Source organism: Mus caroli, chromosome 18, assembly GCF_900094665.2.
Source record: "Mus caroli chromosome 18, CAROLI_EIJ_v1.1, whole genome shotgun sequence".
Lineage (NCBI taxonomy): Eukaryota > Metazoa > Chordata > Mammalia > Rodentia > Muridae > Mus > Mus caroli.
In genome coordinates, this window is record NC_034587.1 from 70,126,908 (window position 1) to 70,149,388 (window position 22,481).

Here is a 22,481-nt window from a genome sequence, read left to right on the forward strand (position 1 = left end):
TGGTGTGTGTGTGTGTGTGTGTGTGTGTGTGTGTGAAACTGAACTGTATTCCTATCAGTCAGTTCTCTGTTTAGAGCCTTCTCATGTGGTCTTGCACAATGCTTTGGGCTCTGCTGTCTCTCCAGTAAAACCAGCCTTCAGTCTCCCTCCCGCTCCCCCTCTCCCTAGTCATGGCTGTCCTGAAACTCACTGTGTAGACCAGGCTGGCCTCAAACTCAGAAATCTGCCTGTCTCTGCCTCCCAAGTGCTGGGATTAAAGGCGTGTGCCACCACGCCCGGCGCCTTTAGTCTTTTGAACTTATACTTGTAGATAACTACTGTAAAGTTACAATCAACTGAACTGATCTAGTCTTAGGTATAAAGGCCACAAAGGCCTTCTCTTCAACTGAAAAGCTAGCGTGCTACTCTCCTTATCCCGGTTAGCTACTGAACTGAGACTTCTAACAGGAGAAATGCTGCATTATCTGTTCATGTTTCTGTACACAACCGCTTTTTTGACCTCTGAAACATGAAAATGTTGCTATTTGTTAAACTCATATATTCCAGTAGGGACTGGAGAGGAGGCTCAGTAGTTAAAGAGAGCAGCTTGCTTATCCCTAGCTTGGTTCCCAGCACCCAGGTCAAACAGTTCATAACTTCATATCACTCCAATTCCTGACGCACCTCTAGCCTCAAGGGTCCTACACACATATGCACAAACTCAGAGACACAAAAATAAACACACAATAAAAAATACATCTACAAGAAACTACCATGGAAAACAATTCAATGATAAGATACTTTACACATTACTATTTATCAATTAAAAAGTCAAGCCTACAAGAGCAACCTGCTTACAAGATTTACTGCTGTAATCGTGAGACAAATGTTTCTAGAGTAACCAATCGCTCTTTTTTTTTAATCAGATTTAAGGCCCACTTCATAAGATAGAACCCATACCTGACACTGTTAAGGTAGTCACAAACCTAAGCCTAGATAGCTCATAGGCCCTAGAGGAAAATGTATTACTACTATTATTCTGCTAACGCCTTCTAAGGGCATCCTGCTGTCCTCCTAGATGAGTCATCGCCCGTCCCATGTGAGAAGCTTCTCTTGCAGCAGGTGCAAATCAACAGAGACTCCCAAGTGGACACTGCAGAGAGCGGGAGGCTCTGGAAGCCCCATGAGTCTTCATCAAATCCCTCCCATCAAGGCCTGGGCAACTGAAGAGGAGGTGAAAGACTGTAAAGAGGCAGAGGTGGTAGAAGACTGCAAGGAAAGGGTCTTCAGGACACATCAGGACTGATGTAAATATGAACTCAAGAGACTGGCAATACAGACAAGACCTGTACAAGTTCAAAGCGAACAAACATCCCAGCACTGAGATGGTGAAGCAGACACAAAATTATCCAATAGCGAATCACTAGGCATATCAACCACATTCCAGGGCAGGCCCAAGTATCTGGACAACACAAAACCAATTCTGTATTTGTTGTTTTGGTATTTTTTGCCTTGATGGTTATTTGAACCTCTGTTTTTGTTTAATGGGGTTTTTTTTTGTTTTGTTTTGTTTTGTTTTGTTTTGTTTTGTTTGGGGGTTTTTCGAGACAGGGTTTCTCTGTGTAGCCCTGGCTGTCCTGGCATTCATTTTGTAGACCAGGCTGGCCTCGAACTCAGAAATCCGCCTGCCTCTGCCTCTTTTTGAGTGACTGATTTGAGTGATACACAAGTGTGCAATAGGAAGAAGGTGAGGAGGATGTGGGAGGAGTTAGGGAAGAAGGAATAGTACAAAATATACTCTATGGAAAAAGGAATTTTAAATTAGAAAGTTGGCCCTAAATACTAATGTTGAACAAAGTATGATAATAAATAAAATCCTGTTTAAGGCATTAGTTGGGTATGGTTAAACTTTTTTAGTTTTCTAATTATGCTCTTAGCAAAATTCTGGGGTTTTCTTCAGAAAGATCTTGGCATCTCCATTTAATTCCTGGACATTTAGGGCTTTGTTGAAGTGACTGAGGATTTTTTTTTAACTTACTGGCAATGCTAATATAAAAGGACCCAGCTGTGAACTTGAAGGAACTGCTCGGAGAAGCTCCACAGGCGACTGTGACATCCAGAAGCAGCAGCTGCCATCTCCTGTAAACAGCTAAGCCTCCCTTCCCAAATACAAGTCTGGAACTTGGACTTCTCAGCTTCCCAACTCCCCGCCTGCTTTCCAGCAGGGCTTTTTCGCTATTTGTCTGCTGTATATGTGTGTTTCCTTGCCCCGATAAACTTTCCTAGAGCTCAGAATCTGTGATTCTTTCCACCGATGTTTGCAGTGTTCAGAGATTACGCCAACGCCACCTGTTGCACTTCGTTTTTCTGCCTTTTAATTCTTTAACTGGCAGAAAAAAGAACCTAACCAAAACCCCAGACTGTCCTTCTCAGACCTTGTCTTGGGAATCCTTCTCAAGATGATCAACTCATGCAGGAAGGGCAGGAAGGGAATGTTCCCGCTGCTGAGTTCAGTCCCTCCATCAGACACAGAATGTCTCTATCCCTTCACCTGGTGAGGAAGAATGCTGGCCCCCTGGGAACCAAAGTGCCTGGGTATACATCACCAAGGACATCTATATAGGCAAACTTGAGTTCCCATGTTTAACCTCATCCTCAAGCCATTGGAGACAAGACTGTTGTCAAACCTAAGAAAATGCACCTAAAAATCACACAGCACAGGAGTCTCTCAAGATCACCAATGTAAAGATACTGCATTAGTCTACAAGCACACACTCAGGTGCCCAGTCCAACGTGGTTGACTGATGACTCTCCTCAATATCCCACAGGCCTGACTCACTTGAAGCAATAGCGCAATCCACGTGAAAAGACATCAGCAAGCAGAAAACACTGTGTGAGTATGTTGACCATTGAGTTAGCTGAACTTAAGAGCCAACTTCCAGACAAGGGGCTCTGTATCCAAAATATTAAACCTATGACAGGACAGATTAATCACCTTGTCTCTGATGTTGCCCAACTGTTCGTCCACTATGAGCATAGAAAGGTCATCACAGCCCCGCAACACCCACACGGGAACAGCATGGCGTTATGGACTACCATACTGCTGTTTTTTCTATTCCAGGCTGTGAAGAAGAAGCCCATCAGATGACAGGAGACCATTTTCCCCAATCTGATCCCACTCCCTGGCTCTCAGCAACTTCTTATAAGCCACTTAGCTGGGAATCACAAAGCTTTCGGTGAGTGCCATTACAGAGAGCAGGAGTTCCATCAACCTTCAAGAGGCACCAGATGACCCACTCAAAGGCTGGTAAAGGGTTCTCAGCAGAGGCTGCCGTCCTGTCCACACCAGGAGCTGATCATTTCTGTAACAGTCCTGCTTCAGTCAAGGCCATTACATTCCAGAGACAGATACCCCAAGCCTGTCATGAAGGTCTGAGGGCTGTAGCAAAGGTGCCACAACAATAGGGAAATGGTAGGTCTTATGGGGACTGCAGAGTTTGATTAGGTTAAAAATCTAGGACAAAGTTCCGTAAGCTCTGCATCTTTTCTCAACTGTCTTAGGTTGTCAGCCACATTATAAGATAAAGTCATCATCTTACCCTTTAATTGATTTGACAAACATTGGGGGGAAAAAAAAAACACTTTAGGCACATGAAAGACTGCTCACTGGTACACCATGGGTTGGAAAAAACATACTATGCAAAGAACTTACATCAAGACCAGAACTGAAGTACATGAATGTGGATGATTTAGTTCAAGATGCCTGATCATCTTCTAACATGGAGTCTGACAAGACGGTTGCTCAAAATGCACAGATGATAGCACAAGTCGTGAAGGATCTGGGGCTTACAGAATATGAGCCCAGAATTACGAACTGGATGTTGAAGTGTGCCTTCCAATATGTGACCACAGTTCTTGATGATGCTAAAATGTATTCAAGCCATATCAAGAAGCTACTGATGATGCAGATGTACAAATGGCAATACAGTACCGTGTTGACCAGTCTGATTTCTCCTCCCCTGAAAGACTTATTAGATTTTGCAAGACAAAGAAATGGTGGCTGTGATAAACTGTGATCCACCCTTGATGCATGTAACAATTTATACTTGGTCTCAAATACACTGTAGCAAAATTTAACAGCATGCTGCACATGTTCAAGCTATATTTTAGAATATGGTATATTAATTATACTTACTATGCTTTCAATTAAAATGCTCAGCTTGTTTTAATAGAATTAGTAATGGTTTTCCATCAAACTTTATGCACAGAAATAAAATTGTCAACAATTTCAAAGAAGGAAGGAAGGAAGGAAGAAAAAGAAGGAAGAAAGAAAGGAAAGAAGGAAGGAGGGAGTTAAGTTTGGAAGTGCTGCCAGTCTAGGGATTTTTTTCTTTTTTCAATTTAACTTAAAATATGCATTTCTTGGTAGAAACTTAAGACATCAATTAGGATAAGAGTCTGGAACAAAGGTTTTCTTTGTTTGTTTGGTTGGTTGGTTTTTGGTTTTTCAAGACAGGGTTCCTCTGTGTAGCCCTGGCTGTCCTGGAACTCACTTTGTAGACCAGGCTGGCCTTGAACTCAGAAATCCGCCTGCCTCTGCCTCCCGAGTGCTGGGATTAAAGGCATGCGCCACCACACCCGGCTGTAATTAAGTTTTTAACAAGAGAGAAAAAAAAAAGCAAGTCACAAAACACAAAATATGATGATATACATGATATAGGGGCTCAGAAGATGGTTTGCCACCAAGGCTAGATACCTGAGTATGGTTCCAAAAACTCAAAGTAAAAGAAGAGAAATGACACCCAGTAATCATATGCATGAGCACGCGCATGCGTGCAAGCACACACACACACACACACACATCACTCTCTTAAAAAAAAAAAAAAAAAAAAAAAAAAGGAAACCCACCAAGGCCCAGAATAGTGTCCACAGTTTGTGATTTTTTTATATATAAAATAAGGGAATAATGCATGTATTTTTGGCATGAATACCAAAGAAACCCTGGAAGCAAACACTAGGGGCTAATCCACGTGACTCAGGCAGGCACAGAGGTCTGGGAGCACTTTCACTAGATACCTTTCTATACTATTTCATTTGTGGACCAATTATACTGCTTATCAAAAAACTAATTAAAAAAGCACAGTCTATACTTTTTTAAGTCCATGAAAAAAGATACAGTTCTCTAGAGGAACAGAACTGATAAAAAGGATTTACTAGAGTGGCTTACAGGATGCAGTCAAGCTACTCCAACAATAGTGTCTCCTGAAGGAAAGTCCAGGAAACCAGTAGGGGTGCCGTCCACCAGACTCCATGTCTCAGCCAGCCTTCACTATATATGGCAGTCCTGGAGGAGGAGGCTGACAGTGAAGGAAGGCCTCAGCAGCAACATCTGTGAACTTGCCAGTCAGAGTGTGGGCAAGAAGGCAGGAAGCAAACATTTCTTTCTTCTGTGCCTTTACATAGGCTGCCATGAGGTGCAGCCGGATTTCAGGTGGGTCTTCCTGCCTCAAATGATGCAATTAAGTAAACGTCCCCGCCAGGCATGCCTAGTTGGGGTCTGGGTTTCTATTATAATCAAACTGACTATCAGCACTAGCTAACACACGTCTTCTAGCCCTTGTTGACCTGACACACAATCACATCTTATTTCATGCTTCCTTTCCAAATGAAACCAATAATCAGGTCAAAATTAGACCTAACATGATTACTCTCCCACATAGACCCAGAAGCACGGTCTGTACTTTAGAAAGGTGACAATGCTTCGTGAAGGACACTCTATTAGTACCTCGGATACAATAAAACACTGGTGTTATTTCAACTAATGCTACACTTCAGGATAAAAAAGTAACAGGGAAAAACCCCACAAATATCTGGACAAACATATTCATAACAAAATATGAAAGAAACATTTATGTCAATTATAAATATTATATCTGCAACTAGTCATATTATAACTCCTTCCTCTACTACCCATTCTGTAGTTCCTCCCCCCTCAGCAAGCATCTCAGCAGTCCTTTATTCTTCTTCTGGAAGTGATCCACACTTCCATTCCTAGAGTCTGTGTCCTGTATCATCCTTCCTGGATTAGGCTGTCATGGTAGCACCAAGAGACACACTGAAGGATCCTGTATACTTCAGACCAATCTTGCTTACTTCCATTATGGAGAAGCAATACAATTCCCTTTCAGCAATCTGGATCAATCACCCTTCCTAACACTGTTACTATTTTCTTAGACTATAGGTTTAAAGTATCAGAACCCCAAAGTGGCCAAGAAAAAGTCTGCGCTTACAGTTCAGTAGAATGTTTGATGTATCTCCTGGCAGAAGCACTCACTCTGCAACCAGAATTTCTAAGCTAGCAGAACTTAAGGTTCCATGGCAGAAAGCAAAGTGGTGATGGTGAGTGGAATGAGTCCCTTTCCTACCTCTCAAGTCCTAAAGCCACCAGTCCTAACTGTGGGAGAGACCATATTCTAAGCATGTGCTGCCTTCTGGAGAAGCCTGCTCCTGGCCTCGAGGTTGGTGCTCCCGAATTGGTGCCATAGCTGTGTTTTCAAAAGGCTGATCTTGTAGTGAAAATTCTGGAATTTTGGTTTCTTTAAAAACACAGAAATATTGTATGTTTTTGTTTTAATTTTGTGGGGGACACAGGGCTGCTTCTGATTGTCCACAGCAGCTATGAGCTGCCTCGTTCACTGGTGGGGGAAAAGAGGCCTTGACTTCGCCAGCTGCAGACAGTACATTTGGAATTCTGAGAACCTTTCGGAGGGTGTATAAATGCTAGGCCCTGAAAGGCCGGGTGGGTTGTTGGTTATGTTGGTTACAGTTTGTTAAGCAGTTATGTGCAAAGAAGAAACAAATGAAGACATTAGATATCCTAATGGCAAAGACCAAACTTAGGAAGTCGGCTAATGATAAGATCTCCCTCTCTTGGATCCCTGACTTTATTCAGGGATCTCTTTCCTTTCTTCTCTATCCTTTTTTCTCTCTTATCTAGTGTTGAGATTGAAAGGGTAGAAGGAAAAAAGGGTGGAGAGGGTGGAAAAGAGAAGAACCCACAAAGTAGCAAAAGACAAGACAGCTACACTGATCCATTTTTCTACCACGACAGCTGCAATGGATCCCCTTACTCTTTCTTCTCTAGCTGTGAAGTGAGGTCCTTGGTCAGAAGCAGTGCTGTATGGATACCATGGTGGTGGATAAGGCATTCTGTAAGTCCATGATGGCAGTGTTGGCAGAAGCATTACATGCTAGAAACAGAGATCCAGGACCAGAAGCAGTATCCATTCTAGCAAGGACAAAGGACTGCCCTCTCTGTGAAGGAAATGGTCCAATGTTCTCAACCTGCCACCAGGCTTGCTGGCTGGTCACCACACGGAATGGTGCCATATCTGAAGATCAGCGATGGTCTCTGTCGTTAGCAGATCAGCACTCAGCAACAGCTGTGCCCAGGCCAGCCTTGGTGATGGAAGCCCATGCTGTCTCACCCACACATAACCTCCATCTGTGCCACTATGGCCACTTTGTTCATAGGCCCACTGGGCAATGACAGGGATGGCTGGAGAAAGGCTGTCCACAGAAGGGAACAGTTCATCCTATCTTCTTGATTACTGAACACGTCTGCTGGTCACCTTTTGATGTACATGTACATGGGACGGACATAAGCATCTTCACATCCTTAGCCATTCAAAGACATCAATTCACATGCTTCTTCCCCAAATGTCTTTCCAATGTTCTAATCATGTTCTTCCCAATTCCCTGACTATCCCATCAAACCACTGGCTACAACCAACAAATCATTCAACAATCTTATATCTGACCATTTCTCCTTCAAAGCAAAACTACAACCATGTGCACTTTTATCTCAAGTTCTACCCACAGTGAGGATTTTCTTTCACTGGTAACATGCAGTTAACTGTTTAACATGCAGAACCACAGAAAACTAGGCTCAATTTTCTCTTTCTCAGTCAATTACTCACATGGGACAACCCATGAGTCTATAAGAATAGAGTCTATAAGATTGTGAGTCTATGCTTGTTGAAGAACTTCTCCTATTCCAGGCCCTATTCTAAACTAGTAGAGTCCCAAATCACTTGGTATATTAGCCAGAATAACACACCCAAGGGAAGATGTGCTGTCTCCAGAATCCAAATAGGTCCACTAAACATCTTAATCTCTTTAAGTAAGGACACCACATCTGGTACAGCAGCTGCAATCAGAGTCACTACTTGATTAAGTTTTCAACAGTCAACTGTCATTCTCCATGATCTAGGATCTGTCTTCTGCATAAGCCAAATAGGAGAGTTAAAGGAAAATGTAGTGTGAACCACCAGTTGTGTATCTTTCAAGTCTAATCTTGGAATGAGGGCTTTGATTTCATTTTCTGCAACTTTTCAGCTCTATGGCTGCTAGAGAGGAAATTCTCTTCCAGGGCACACTTAGAAATCTTTAGGCTGTTTATACACACCTGGAGCTAGTCAAGTACTCCACTAAGTTCTATTCTTTTCCTCTGCTTCTGCATCTTGAGATACTAAAAGTTGGTTATTTTATCCATAAACTTATTTTTGTCAATTGTCAATTTATGCAGAAATGATAGAAGCAACCAACATCATTATTTTCCTTATTCCACATATTGTCAAAAGTTTTATATACAGAACACTAAATTCCCTATTCCAAAGAGCAAACCTTTAAATACTTCTAACCATGGGCTTTGAGTGTTCTCCATACTTTCAGGGGAGCCTTCAGTAACTGTAGGCATTGGCAAAAGTCCAAGTCTAGTCCAGATACTTGAATTCATCCTTAAACTTCTGTTTCCCTGTAACCACAACCCTTTATTAGTCAGAGGTCTCTAAAGGAAGAGAACTAGTAAAATGACTGAAAAAAATACGGGTTTGAGTGCCTTACAGGTTGTAGTCAAGCTTGTCTAACAATGGCTGTCTTCCTAAGGTATATCCAAGAATCCAGCAGTTACCCAGTCCACAAGGTTCAACGAGTTAGCTGGTCTTCAGCATATACTGGAATCCCGAAGAAGTATGCTCTAGTATCAGTGAACAAATGCACTTGCCAGCGAGAACAAGGGTAACTATAGGCAAAGAACAAAAGCTTCCTTCTTCCATGTATTTTAAGAATCTGTTGCTCAGATTTAAGGTGAGTCTTCCAACCTCCAGTGATCTGGATTTTCCAATTTAACTAAAAGTCTCTCACAGGTGTGCCCAACTGCTTGGAGGTTTTTGTCAATTACAGATGTAGTCAAGTTGACAACTAAGAATAGCCATTATAGATACCAAATTGTAAAATATTCCCCTGAGTTTATATTTAACAAATTCATTCACTGAAAAGAAAAATGGATTGTGTACCCATGTTCCACATATTCTTGTAACAAATGAGATAGATCAAATATGACTCTCTCACTTCATGGAGCCTGACTTTATGACTCTTTTCTGTGGTTTAGTATTTCATAGCAAACCCACATTACTGTGACTCCTAGCTGAGCAAGTTCCTTGCTCTCTAGGTTCTTATCTCCTAATCAGGGAAAGTGAAAATAATCTCACCTAGCACAGAAAAGCATGAAATGGGCAATGGCACAGTATTTACTGAGGTGGTTTAACTAGGAATGGTACCCACAGCCTCCTGTATTTGAATGCTTGGTCATTAGGGAATGACAATACTTGAGAGGGATTAGGAGGTGTGGCCTTGTTGGACAAAGTGTGGGCTTTGGGGTGTTAAAAGTTCAAGCCAGGGTAAACATCTTTCTCTTTTCCTGCTACCTTTGGATTCAAATGTAGAACTCTCAGCTAACATGTATGTGTGCATGGGACCATGTTCCTCCCCATGAGGAAAACGGATTATACCTCTGAAAGTATAAGCAAGCCCCAGCTAAATGTTTTCTTTTGTAAGAGTTTCTTTGGTGTCTCTTCACAGCAATAGAACATGACTAAAATAATCATAACTCATTTAGCTCAGTGCCTTACATACAATAATTATTTAATAACTGTAAGCTATTTTAAAGCATCCTTTTAGAGAAGTCACAAGATTGTAAACTTTTGTATGAGGGAAAAAATGAATTCTCCATAGGTGACAAAGAAAGCTTAAGTCAGTGGTCACTCTGTTACTGCCATGGGCAAGCCCTCACCCCACAGCATGCTATGTCTTGTTAACTTTTTCTTTCCTCCAAAAGACTCAACTTTGAATAGAAGAAATGTAACACATTTTTCAATATCCCTTAGCACAGTAGCAGGCAATAAAAAATTCACTAAATATTTGTAAAATGAATACATGGGTCAGACTGGTCACAGCGTCAGGAAAGAGATGAGCTGTACCAGAACCGACGAGCACACAATCCCAGCTGACAGGAAGCAAACGTCTCATTCTTCTCAGCTTCTCATTTCCTGGCCCACTATTATCTCTTTGTCCAGTTCAAAAGTGAAATGTGAGAAAAATCTGTTTTCTAAGCAAATTAAAGCAGGCAGGACTGTCTACAGATCTACCACCAGGGGGATCCACAAGGCTGATGTGGACCTTCACAACCACTGCACACTGAAATTCTGAAAGTATCACTACAGCTTCCTAAACCCTAACTGCAAAACCATGGACGGAGACTGGTGATGCCCTGAAGGATGCTAATGTTCAACATGTCCTGAGTCAGCAGAGGCAGAGATTTCAGTGACTCTAAAGCTACTATCCCCAGAACGTCCGTCAGAGCTCCCACTACCACCAACCCCAGTTCTAGAAACCTGAAGCCAAAATACTGGCATGCCTCTCTTACCAGGACTTGGAAGAGAAGAGACTAAAGTCAAACAGCCCTTCCAGAACTGTAAAACTGAGCAAAGAAAGCGCCACCTTACTCCCTGCTGTACAACACGAGCTCACTTTTTTAAGGTGGCAATGAAAGCATCCCCACAAATTAGGTTTTTAAAGAGATTACAGTTTGTTAATAAACCAATTTTTAAAACCCCATTTTCATATCTACCAAAATACCCAAAATAAAACCAAGTAGATTTTCTCATCTCAAAGCACTTTAGCCTTTTGTCTCACTGGGGACTTACTGCCCCTTACAGCTTCCACAGGCAGCAACTCAAATGATACAGATATACATGCAGGCAAAACATTCAAATGTATACAATAAAGAAATGTAATAAATCCAATTTTCAATGTTACTACATACCTCCTCTACAAAATCTGCATGTTCAGTGTAGCAATTTTTCTCGTGTTACTAGCTCCTACACAAATCACTTGTTTATGAACAAAAAATAAACAATACATGTTTAAAGAAAATAGAAAAAGTTACAAGAATCCAGTTACTTACCATTACTCTGCAGTGTTAATCCTGAGAGATCTTATTTTTTTTAAAGGGAAAGAAAATAAAACATAAATCATTACAATGAACATATCTTCCATTACATTTTAAGTTACAGAACATCAATTTAAGCCAGAGATTACAAAATTTCATGAGCCATTTCAACGTAAAAGTGGGGTAAATGCTGGGTATAAATGTTAATGCTTCCCATACTGTTTGCAACAACAATGTACTAAGTAGATAAAGGATCAATTTTATATACTCAGTTCTGGAAGTAAGAAAAAACACACAAATTTGTTCTGACTTAAGTTTTTACGTTTCATTGAAATTGCCTAACTCTTGAGCCAGGCATGGTGGTGTATGCCTCTAATGCCAGGTCTCAGGAACTGGAGGAGCAGACCAGGAACCATGCTTGGCTACACAGCTGGCTCTTAGCCAGCCCAGGACATGAGACCTAGTCTAAATAAAATTTTAATTCTGCTTCTTTAACATCATTTGAAGTCTTGAGTAGTCCTCAAACACAAACTTTAAGTTAGAAAAATTAAAATATGACTAGGATCTTTTCCCTTTACTATGACTAGGATCTTCTCCCTTTTCACATCTATGAAGGTGCTGCAGTGGCAGTCAACTTACCAATTCCAGGGGAGACAACCCGCTCATAGTGATATGGATTCACACAGACACTGTCACATTTTAAGTCAAACGCATACTGACAATATTTAACATGCTTCAGTTCATTCTTGTGTAGATCAGGCCACCTCCACAGACGGGCGTAGATCACATGAGGGAATCCTTTCCGACCAGCCACCTAGGAAAAGAAACAATCACTTATTAGGTGTAAGTCCTCGCGTGACTTACTACACAGAGTGAGCATCTGTGACACTGCAGAACACACACGGCTTTGCTCCAACAGCCTGTACACAACTAAAATCTTAGGCTTCTAAAAGTGTCTCTTTTTTCTGAGATCTAAGCTAACTGAAGGCTACAGCTCCCAAGTATCATCAGGAGAGGACAATCAAGGCAAAGACTATGGCAGAACTTTAGCCCCCACTCCCCAACCTCTGCTGAAGGGAAAGGTTATAACATAGAGTTAATTACAATGATATAAATTATGTCTAGGTAATTAAAATTAAACCTGCAGGAGAAGAGGGGAGGGGAGGGGAGGGGAGGGGAGGGGAGGGGAAGAACGAGGTTTGAGAGCTTGGGATAGCTGACCGAGTGGTCTTCCTGGAGAGGCTATGGAGGTAAAGTTTACGTTGCCTATGCAATAACCTTCATAATAGTAAATAAGGCTTCCTCAGTTAGATGGTTAAGGAAATGACTGGAGCCTGTGGGTGGGACTGTGGGAACTCTTTACAGCAGACAGATAGAAGCACAGGTAAAACAACCAGACGATCATGATTGGTATCTGCGAGTAGACTGGGTCAGAACTGAACTGAGGATGCTCAGGTATGTCACCTGACGACCTGCTTATCTGCCAAGATAAAAGAAATCTTCACACCTTGTAAGGCCATAGAAGTGAGATGTCTTCAGCATACACTAAGAAAAACAGGTTTGAGAATCCCACACACAAGTCCACTCCCACAGCCGATTTCAGCCTGCAACTATCCTTTCAATAGATGAGAAATCCAAAGTTCAAAATAATTAGAGCCTAGAGTACACACCTGTAATCTCAACACTCAGGAGGCTGAGGTGGAAAAACCCCTCAAGTTCTAGGTTAGGCCGAGTTACAAAAAAAATAAATAACCTATCCAGGATCACACATTACAGCAAGAATTTGACCAGAGTTCAATTTCAAGGCCTAAACTCAGGTTTTAAAAAAATGAAAGAAGTATGAATTTGTCAAAACTTATGCCTAAAATCTAGAAATAAAATTCTAAAATCTACCATCACATTTCCATACTTCTTCACACATATGATACACCTTTAAATGAAAAGAGTGACCACTGCTCGTTTCATACCAATGAAAGCAGTGTAACAAACCTAAATTCAAGAGTCCAGTGAATCAGTCTGTGTATTTACAATACCAGCAAGGGTAGGCAGGTGGGGAGGGAGTGTTAGCCATGACACGAATGCCGGTGTGCTGGACATGGATTAGCTCTCAATACAGGGCTTCTCGTTGGTGTTCCCATTTTCTTCACTGCACAATTTTTGAATAATAACATAAAAATGATAACAGCCATCTTTTGTGTACTCTCCACATACTCTCATCATGCACACTGGCAAAGACACACAGTATGCCAAGAGACAGAGTCACTGAGCTTAAGAGATGGCCCAGCACTGAGAATGCCCAGTGCTCTATTATGACAAGCAGTCGGATGGCAGCATCTGGGAATGCTCTCTTCTGGCCTCTTTCAGTATCTGTACACACACAAGTGATAAAAATAAATCTCTAAATATATTAAATAAATATATGGAGATGGAGCTCACATTAAATTGGTAGTAACTTAAGAGGAAATTTAAAACTATCTATTACTCTAGCAGCACAGAAGCCACACAAGACTCACCTGCAGCCGTCCGTCCAATGTCCTCTGTATGGTGACACATTTGCTGGGATGAGCGCCGTTGGTAGTTATAGCTGTTATTAAAGAGTCCAGCTCATCTTTTTTCTCCTTCAGCTTCTTTACCAAACTCTCAATCGCTCTTTTTGCAAACGTTTCACTCTCCCCGCCCTGTCTGTGACACATCAAACTATGCACAATGCTCAGACAGGCATCATTACTTGTTGGTGTGTTTGTTATAGACATATTGTCCATTTGTTCAAGTTTTTTCTTTTAAATCAAACTCTCCAATTTCTGGAGTAATTCTGATCTTTTGAAGGCAGTGAAAACCAATGGCCAATGTTGCAAGAAAAACTGTCAAGACATCTGGTGAGCAGGATGACCTAAGAAAGAAAGAGACATGAGAACACATTTCACAAGGTAGATACAATTATTTTGGGAAGAAAAACTATTCCATTTAAGTCAAAAGACTCAATGCCCATAGTTTTAAAAATGCTTAAAGTTTGAAATGGCTTAATTATAAAATAAAGCTAGTTTTGATACTCCAAAATCATTAAAAATTCAGGTCTCCTTACTATTGCATAGGCATACTAAATAGTGTTACCAAATGTGCCATTACGCCGAACTCTTCCTTAGCTCTTTCCTTAGTTATTTATTAGAACTCATACTGGCCACTGGTATTTAGCACTCACTTCCTGTGAAGCAGTGCTTCTCAACCGTCCTAGCTGCAACCCTGATACAGTTCTTCAAGTTGTGATGAACCCCAATCATACAATTATTTCGTTGCTACCTCCTAACTGTAATTTTGCTACTGTTGTGAATCATAATGTAACTATCTGACACCCACGGTATCTGATTCACAACCCCAGTGGAAGGACCGTTCAGCCTTCAGAGGGGGTCACAGCCCATAGGCTGAAACTGCTGCACTAAAGGTATTTTTAAAATGCTTCTCAACTCATTATACCCCACGTAAAGAAGGAAATTTTCATGTCTGTCAATAGTTATCACTTACTGATATGTATAAACATAAATAAAAAGATGAAACGAGGTCTTCCTCCATGCTGGCCTGGACCCACAATCCCCTGCATCAGCCTCTAAATGCGAAGCTAAACTCAGCTAATAAACAGTCACTGAAGAGACACTTCCCAGATAAGGACTATCTGCACAGGGTGGGCGGGGTCAGATAGCAGGATTAGGATTCCAGTTAGACTAAGATGTTAGACAAAGAGTTACTTATAACCCCTGAATCTGAAAATAAAAGGAGAACTCGGGAGAAAAAAAACAGTATGAAGTGTACTGTACATGGTATTCAGTATCAAGCACTCAGTATCGGAATCCTAAGATAGTGGTTTTTAAAGGATGTTACTCAAAACGCATCCATTTAGAGCTTCTCCTAATAAGGCATACCAGAGAAAATATACAAAGACAATGACAGAGGTTAATCACTCACAGTTCAAAGGTCACATAAAAAGACAGCCATGTGCACCGTGCCCAAAGTCTTTTTTTGTTTGTTTTGTTTTGTTTCGAGACAGGGTTTCTCTGTATAGCCCTGGCTGTCCTGGAACTCACTCTGTAGACCAGGCTGGCCTCGAACTCAGAAATCCACCTGCCTCTGCCTCCCAAGTGCTGGGATTAAAGGCATGCGTCACCACGCCTGGCCCCCAAAGTCTTATTTTTAAGTAATTATTTATTTATGGAGAAAAGGAGGAAGGGAGAAGTACAAGAAATCACTGTATAGTCAAAAAAGGAAAGGTAAACAAGAAGAGAAATGATAAATCTTGGCTGGGCATAGTAGTGCACACCTGTAATCCTACCTCCTTGGTTGACTGAGACAGGAAAACCATCAATTCAATGCCAGACTGTACAACTCAGTAAGAGCTACCTGTCTGCCATACACCCCNACACANACACACACACACACACACACACACACACACACACACACACACAATTTTCCTAAGGCCAGGAGATGGCTGAGTAATAAAATACCTGCTCAGCATGCTGAAGACCCAAGATTCAATCTTCAGACTGGAAGAACAGAAGAAAGTCTCCAATCTAACCTGAGTACATCTAGTCTAATACCTCTCACTGCCAGACTCACTAGTTTAATTTCCATATTACAAACGCCTGCTGTGGTGGTTTGAATAAACATGCCCCCATATGCTCAAATATGTGAATGCTTCATCACAGGGGCTGGCACTATTTGAAAGGATTAGAAGGATTGGGAGATGTAGTCTTGATGGAGGAAGTGTCACTGGAGGTATGCTCTCAAGTTTTTAAAGCCCTCCTCATGCCTTCTCTGCCTCCACAACAGGATGTAGCTCAGCTACTGCTCCCACTCTTTTGAGTGTGCCATGCTCCCACCATGATGATAATGGACTAAACCTCTGAAACTGTAAGCAAGCCCCCGACTAATCTTAGTCTTGGTGTCTTTTCCATCTCACTGTTCAGCAAATGAACAGTGTGACTAAAACACCTGTGGACCAAAAACGGGAACTGTCATTCTCATCATATACCCATTGCTAGGACAGGTTAAGTCCCACATATTGTCCAACATACACATTGCTGTGTTTCACACACTTAACTCATAACATTTCTTCGGCCTAAAACAGTCAAAACCATTTTAACCACTCAATAATTAAGCCCTAGCTTCCTTTCAAATTACAGACAAAATATTTTAATTGTTCCCAAGGGTCTCTCCTACTAAACTGTCACCTTGCTCTCAATCCCTGAGAATTACTTCCCTAATATGTTTGTTTCTTTCTTATTGTATTACTTGATCCCCTCCCTCAATTTTAAGGTACATCTTTCTTATCCTTTATTATATTTACATACCATATTACAGTAACTTCACCATATCTGTCTTTCAGTTCTCAGAGTTAAAAAAAAAAAACATTACAAATTTAGAAAACAGAGTCTCACCTTTCAAATTCCCAACACAAAGTAGTTCCTGACTTTGGTGGTTTGAATATAAATAGCCCCACAGGCTCCTATGTTTGAATACTTGGTCCCAAATTGATAAGACCAGGAGGTGTGACCTTGCTGAAGGAGGTGTGTCACTGGGGGAGGGTCACACAGGTTCTCATCATTGTCTTCCTGCCCCACCACCTCGTGGTTGTTGTCTCAACATGTAAGCTCTCACACTCTGAAACTGGAAGCAAGCCCCAAATTACACTTTCTTTTCTAAGTTGCCTTGGTCATGGTGCTTTGTCAAAGCAGTAAAAAACGTAAAAAGACATGACACATACCAAGCAAGTGTCCATAAACTGACTGTACTATTTTTTTTCTGTGGTACTGTCTTGGGACAAACTTAAGTTTGCAAAGAAACTCATTTACATTCCATAATTATTATAAATTTGCACCAATGTATAGTTTAAGTATTTGTATCTAACCATTTTCTCCACGGTGTCTATACGAAAGGTCATTCTTTATTAAACGTAGGCTGTCTGGGGCCTGGCAGTATTGCAAACGATGTATCAATTTTAAGTTTCTTTAAACACAAAAATAACTTAGCTTTCATAAAAACAGCTTCCTCATATCTTAGATTTATTGTATTCCTTATATCATAAGGATCTTAAATATAATTTAGAAGTTTCTTACAAGGAAATAGTATCAGCAGTGATATAAATGTATTCCTACACTGTATAGCTTTAGACTATAGAAATGTGATGGGACGTGGGCAAATACTGACAGGATAAAATAGAGCTGTATGTTCCAACTAAAGTTCTAACAACATAAATGACCTCCTTAAATCTCTCCTAGTGGTCTGGTCAATGAAATGGGCACAGTATCTATCTGTCCTGCCCACCCTACAGACTCCCTGAGTAATGAAATGCAACAGTGTATACAAAGCCATTCAGGAGCCATAACTGACTCAAGTCACAAACCCACACTTGCAAACACTCTAGAGCTACACATTAGTAGGCATGGATCAAAAAAGCATTTTCTCAGACCAACATCCCATTTCTGTAACAACCTAGAACAGCTCCTTTGTTGTCTTGAAATTAAAATGCAATCTACTTAAGAAATTTAACTGTCAGGGGCTGAAAAGATGGCTCAGCGGTTAAGAGTTCAAATCCCAACAACCACATGGTGGCTCACAACCATCCATAATGAGATCTGATGCCCTCTTCTGGTGTGTCTGAAGACAGCTACAGTGTACTTACACATAATAAATAAATCTTAAAAAAAAAAAAAAGAAAGAAAGAAAGAAAGAAAGAAAGAAAGAAAGAAAGAAAGAAGAAAGAAAGAAATGTAACAGTTTTAGTAGTTAGAAGAGGGAAAAGACCCCCCCCCCCAGTCAGACCCACCTGTGTTTTGCGGTAAGGTGTACCACCACATCAGAGATGTAAACAGAGAGCTTAAGGCCCTTGAACACAGTTCAGCTCAGCAGAATATATATTTAGCATGGGTTAAACTCTGGAACCCATTCTTAAAAAGGAGTTAAAATACTTGTACTTTATGTGGCCTCATAAACATGAGAGTTACATATTCAGACTTTTTAAGACAAACATTATATTGGGATATGTTGGTGATGTTGATTTTTCTCAAATGGCAAATTAAGGTCAAAAAATAAAAAAAAATTTTAAAAAATCTTCAAATAAGAAAAATTTAATTCCTAGTATTGGTCTATACACTAATTTTATTTTCCTCCTATGTGAGTTTGTAGGACATTTTCAAGTTTTGTGAGATGCCAAGGTAATTCTTCACTGTGTCTTCCAGAATGCTATCACTTAGACCCCACCTTCAAGGCCCTCTCATACAAATGTCTACAATACTCCTTAAAGAGCACTGCTTACTCGTAAGAACTGACTCTGGCTGGTGTAGTGGTGATATCAGCGGCACCAGCTAACGGGGAAGCTCAGACAGGAAGCCACTGAGGACACAGTTTCTTAAACTCTAATTTATGATCCCATCTAGGGGTCCTGAAATTAAACGTAGAGGTCACACACACACACACACACCAGTATTAAGAGGTTTTTGAACCTGCAAAAAAACAAGTAATCTAGCCAAGGCATTTCTGCCGGTATCCCAGTACTTCCCCACTCTCACTGGGTTCTCACTGCAGTTTCCAGCTCTTACTAATTTCAGAATGGTTTAACTGCAGAGGACAAAAGACAGTATTTTCCTGCCAGCATTCTTCATTATGTATCAAGTTAGTGTAATTTTGGATTATATTGTATTAGAATGTTTGGTCTTAAAAAACTGTCATTTGAGTGGCAGCCCTGAGTCTCGTTTTCTTTTACTTGCTTAATGAACTTGGGTTTGAGATTGGCACTAAACATCCTTCTTCCACCTTATACTGGGTGTGTGAGGCAGTATTCTCAGCACTGATCTCCACAAAAATCAAAATACGGACCAATTCTGAAAACACAGAAAATATTCTCTATCTGGCAGCTTCAAGTGTTTAGCAAAGACCTAATTCTTTATGTAAAAATCAACAAGCCTGTCCATCCTATCAGTACACAAATTTACTTTGATCTTCAATAAATTATAAAACTTTATGTACAGCAAAATTATTAAATAAATTATGCTTTACCAGTATACCTATTTTTATATGCTATATATCCACGTCAAATAAAACTGAGTATAAAGGCTTAAAAAGCTGAGCAATGCAACAAGATTTCAACTCATAAAATATTCAAAATATTCTCTTTTCTTTTCTTTTCTTTTTTTTTTTTTTTTTTTTTTTTTTTTTTTTTGGTGGAGCAGTTGGGGGTTTCGAGACAGGGTTTCTCTGTGTAGCCTTGGCTGTCCTGGAACTCACTCTGTAAACCAGGCTGGCCTCAATTTGCCTGCCTCTTGCCTCCCAAGTGCTGGGATCTAGGATTTGAAGGTAGTGGTGAAACATGTACCTATGAAGACTAGATTCAATCCCTAGCGCGTCCGTGTGTGTGCACAACACATCTAGAAATCCAAGCATACTACCAAACACGTAAGAACTAAAGAGATATGGAAGCAAACGGACACATAAAACATTTCCATCTTGCTATAACACATTACTCAAGTTATAAAGGGCTATGGTACAGTTATAATAACCAAGTCCCCAACTACCTACTGTTTAAGAAATATTTTGTTTAAGCTGTTCTGTATCTCAGATACATGTGGTGTTCCCACCCACTGCCCATCTCAGAGACTGACAGAGCGCTCTCTTCCCATGTTAGGGAGAGGGAAGGGAGGAAGGGAAGAGTCCCGCATCTCCTTTTAAAGGTTATTACTCATCCTTGCCTTTGATTGGCCACAGTCATATGGCAATACCACTGATTCTCAACAAGACAAACTAGTCTCCCAAGGGCCATCTGGCAATGTCTAGAGACACTTTTGGACTCTGGTCCTAACCGTCTGAATGTGACTGTTCTCGGAGAGTGGAAGTGGAGCAGGGTCGGGCCTGTTTAGTTCTTAGTTGGGCAAAGTTTTTGATGGCCACTGTCGGGAAGAGAAAGTGAGAAGCAGAGAATCACTGGTTGTCTAACGGTAAAGGACAGGAGAGTACCAAGCATCCTTCAAAGGCAGGCAGGCAGACTATCCTTCAGAACAAAACAAAACTACCCAAAATGACAATAATTCCTGGGCTATTGCAAATTTCAAGGAGAGGGAGCCATGAGAATACTTGGTAAAATAGTACTGTCTACACACATGAAAATGAACTGCCAGGCTAAGGAGAGTGGGCGGTGATGTAAGAGTCACATATTCTGTCAGAGTAGGTTTCTGTCAGGAAGGAGGAGGAGCACAGCATCCCGTTACAGGACAGACATCAGGAGCTGGGATGGAGTCCACAGGAGGGTGAGCACCAAGTGTGGGGAGAGGTGAGAAAGACACAGGGAACTAACTCTACGACATACACTGTACGAGCATTCGCTTCCTACAAGTTACGTGTTTTGGTAAGTGACTCTAAACCTGATACTTAGCATGGAAATATTTTTTACAAGATCAAGAGGTCTGCTCTCTTGCAGGTGCTGGCTTAGTGAAATATGACCGGGAAAAAATTCTAAACATAAGCAAGAAAAGCAACTGTTCAGCCTTACCTCCCTGTGACAAGCTACAGCTTAGATGCTATGCGGACAGCTGAGTAGCGAGACAACATCTAGAAGCATAAAGTAAATGAACACAACCAATGCAGCAAAAAGAACATTTGCTCCTAGAATGAACAGTATGAGACAATGGGAACGTGCTGTCGCTCACTCCTAAGTCCTAGGTTTAAATGTTTTTACAACACCAGCTTTAAATGAAATAATCTGATTTTAGAATTAACAGGTTCTGAAGCTAGGCATGATGGCTCATACGTATATGTAATCTTAGCACTTGGGAGGCTGAGGCAGGAGGTTTGCCATAAATTAAAAGTCACGCAGACAGTACCTATCATATTGTTTAAAAAGAATCAATAAATACTATATATGGCATCTATTTCCTAGGCCAGCATATATTTCACCCTTTTGCGAAGGCAGTCTGATTTTCCAGGAAAAACCTCACTGAGGCAGGTGAGACACCTCCTAGGCAGAGCATCCTGGCCACACTGTAGTCCCAGGGATGGAAAGAACCTGAGCCAGTGATATTAAGTTCTGATGGAAAATGGGGAAGGGATGTTTGAAAAGAAAAAGAGCCCTTTAAAGGCTGGGGATGAGCTTGGTTGGTAGACAGCCTACCTATAGCAAGATACCTAGCTTATGTGGGCCTGGGGATCAATCCAGGGTATCTCAACCATTATTGTGCACATGCCTAAATTTGTAACACTGGAGAGCTGGAGACAGGCTAGAAACCTGAAATCCATGAGACCTTCTCAGCAACGGAGGGGAAGAAGTCCCTTTTACACTAGACCTAACACTGGTAAGAGTTACCCTGTGAATTTAACAGGAAATCAAGTCTAAAAGGTGATTTTGACAATAATGGTTGGGATCCTAAATCTAACTATCTAAACTCAAGCCAACAAAGTCCCCTGTTACATGTTCCTGAACTAGAACTAGTTACTTTAAAACTACTCCCATCAAACTGTTTTCTGATTCTCTTTATTTACAAATTTGTCTATTTTCTGACCCTAATTTTTTAAAATATGGCTTACATTAACATGTATCTTATTACAAATTAAAATTTTAAGTAAATTTAATTCATTTTCAAAAGGCCCACTAATGATAGCCTAAATAACTTTTATAAAAAATAATATAAGAATAAGACTATTTGCCAGGCAGTGGTGGTGCATGCCTTTAATCCCAGAACTTGGGAGGCAGAGGCAGGCAGATTTCTGAGTTTGAGGCCAGCCTGGTCTACAGAGTGAGTTCGAGGACAGCCAGGGCTACACAGAGAAACCCTGTCTCAAACAAACAAACAAACAAACAAAATGACACTATTTTATATCTGTGCAAATTTTTCTACTGTGTAGATGAACAGATAACAGCTGGATTCTACCTTCTTTAGCATTCAATCAGCTGTGGATTTTAAAATGCAGGAAGAAAATGTGTCACAGATATATGTATAATTGAAGAATATTTTAATATCCCTCTCAGATAATAATGGATATCCATCTCTTATTCAATGCCAAAACTTAGCAAATGGAGATCAGTTAAGGTTATTAAGTGGAACCTGAATTCTGAGACTTGTTGTATAGAAACCTACTGGGTTGAGACTAAGGGACGTAGCTCAGTAAGGGAACAAGCATGAGACCTAAGTTTCATTACCAAACCCATGACAGGAAAAAAAGGGGAGGGGAGGGG

The 22,481-nt window shown here is 40.8% G+C and overlaps 1 protein-coding gene across 2 annotated transcripts in view; it reads right to left on the bottom strand.

Annotated features, from left to right (window-relative positions):
* Window positions 1-22,481, bottom strand: part of Smad4 (SMAD family member 4) — a 55,343-nt gene that overhangs the window by 25,146 nt on the left and 7,716 nt on the right. For both annotated transcript variants that reach the window (XM_021150940.2, XM_029471826.1), the window contains exons 2-4: window positions 13,783-14,159; window positions 11,909-12,083; window positions 11,285-11,314 (exon numbers count right to left, since the gene is read on the bottom strand). In XM_021150940.2, the coding sequence (XP_021006599.1) occupies window positions 11,285-11,314; window positions 11,909-12,083; window positions 13,783-14,031 (454 nt within the window). In that variant the 5' untranslated portion in view covers window positions 14,032-14,159. The remainder of the gene's footprint in view (window positions 1-11,284; window positions 11,315-11,908; window positions 12,084-13,782; window positions 14,160-22,481) is intronic.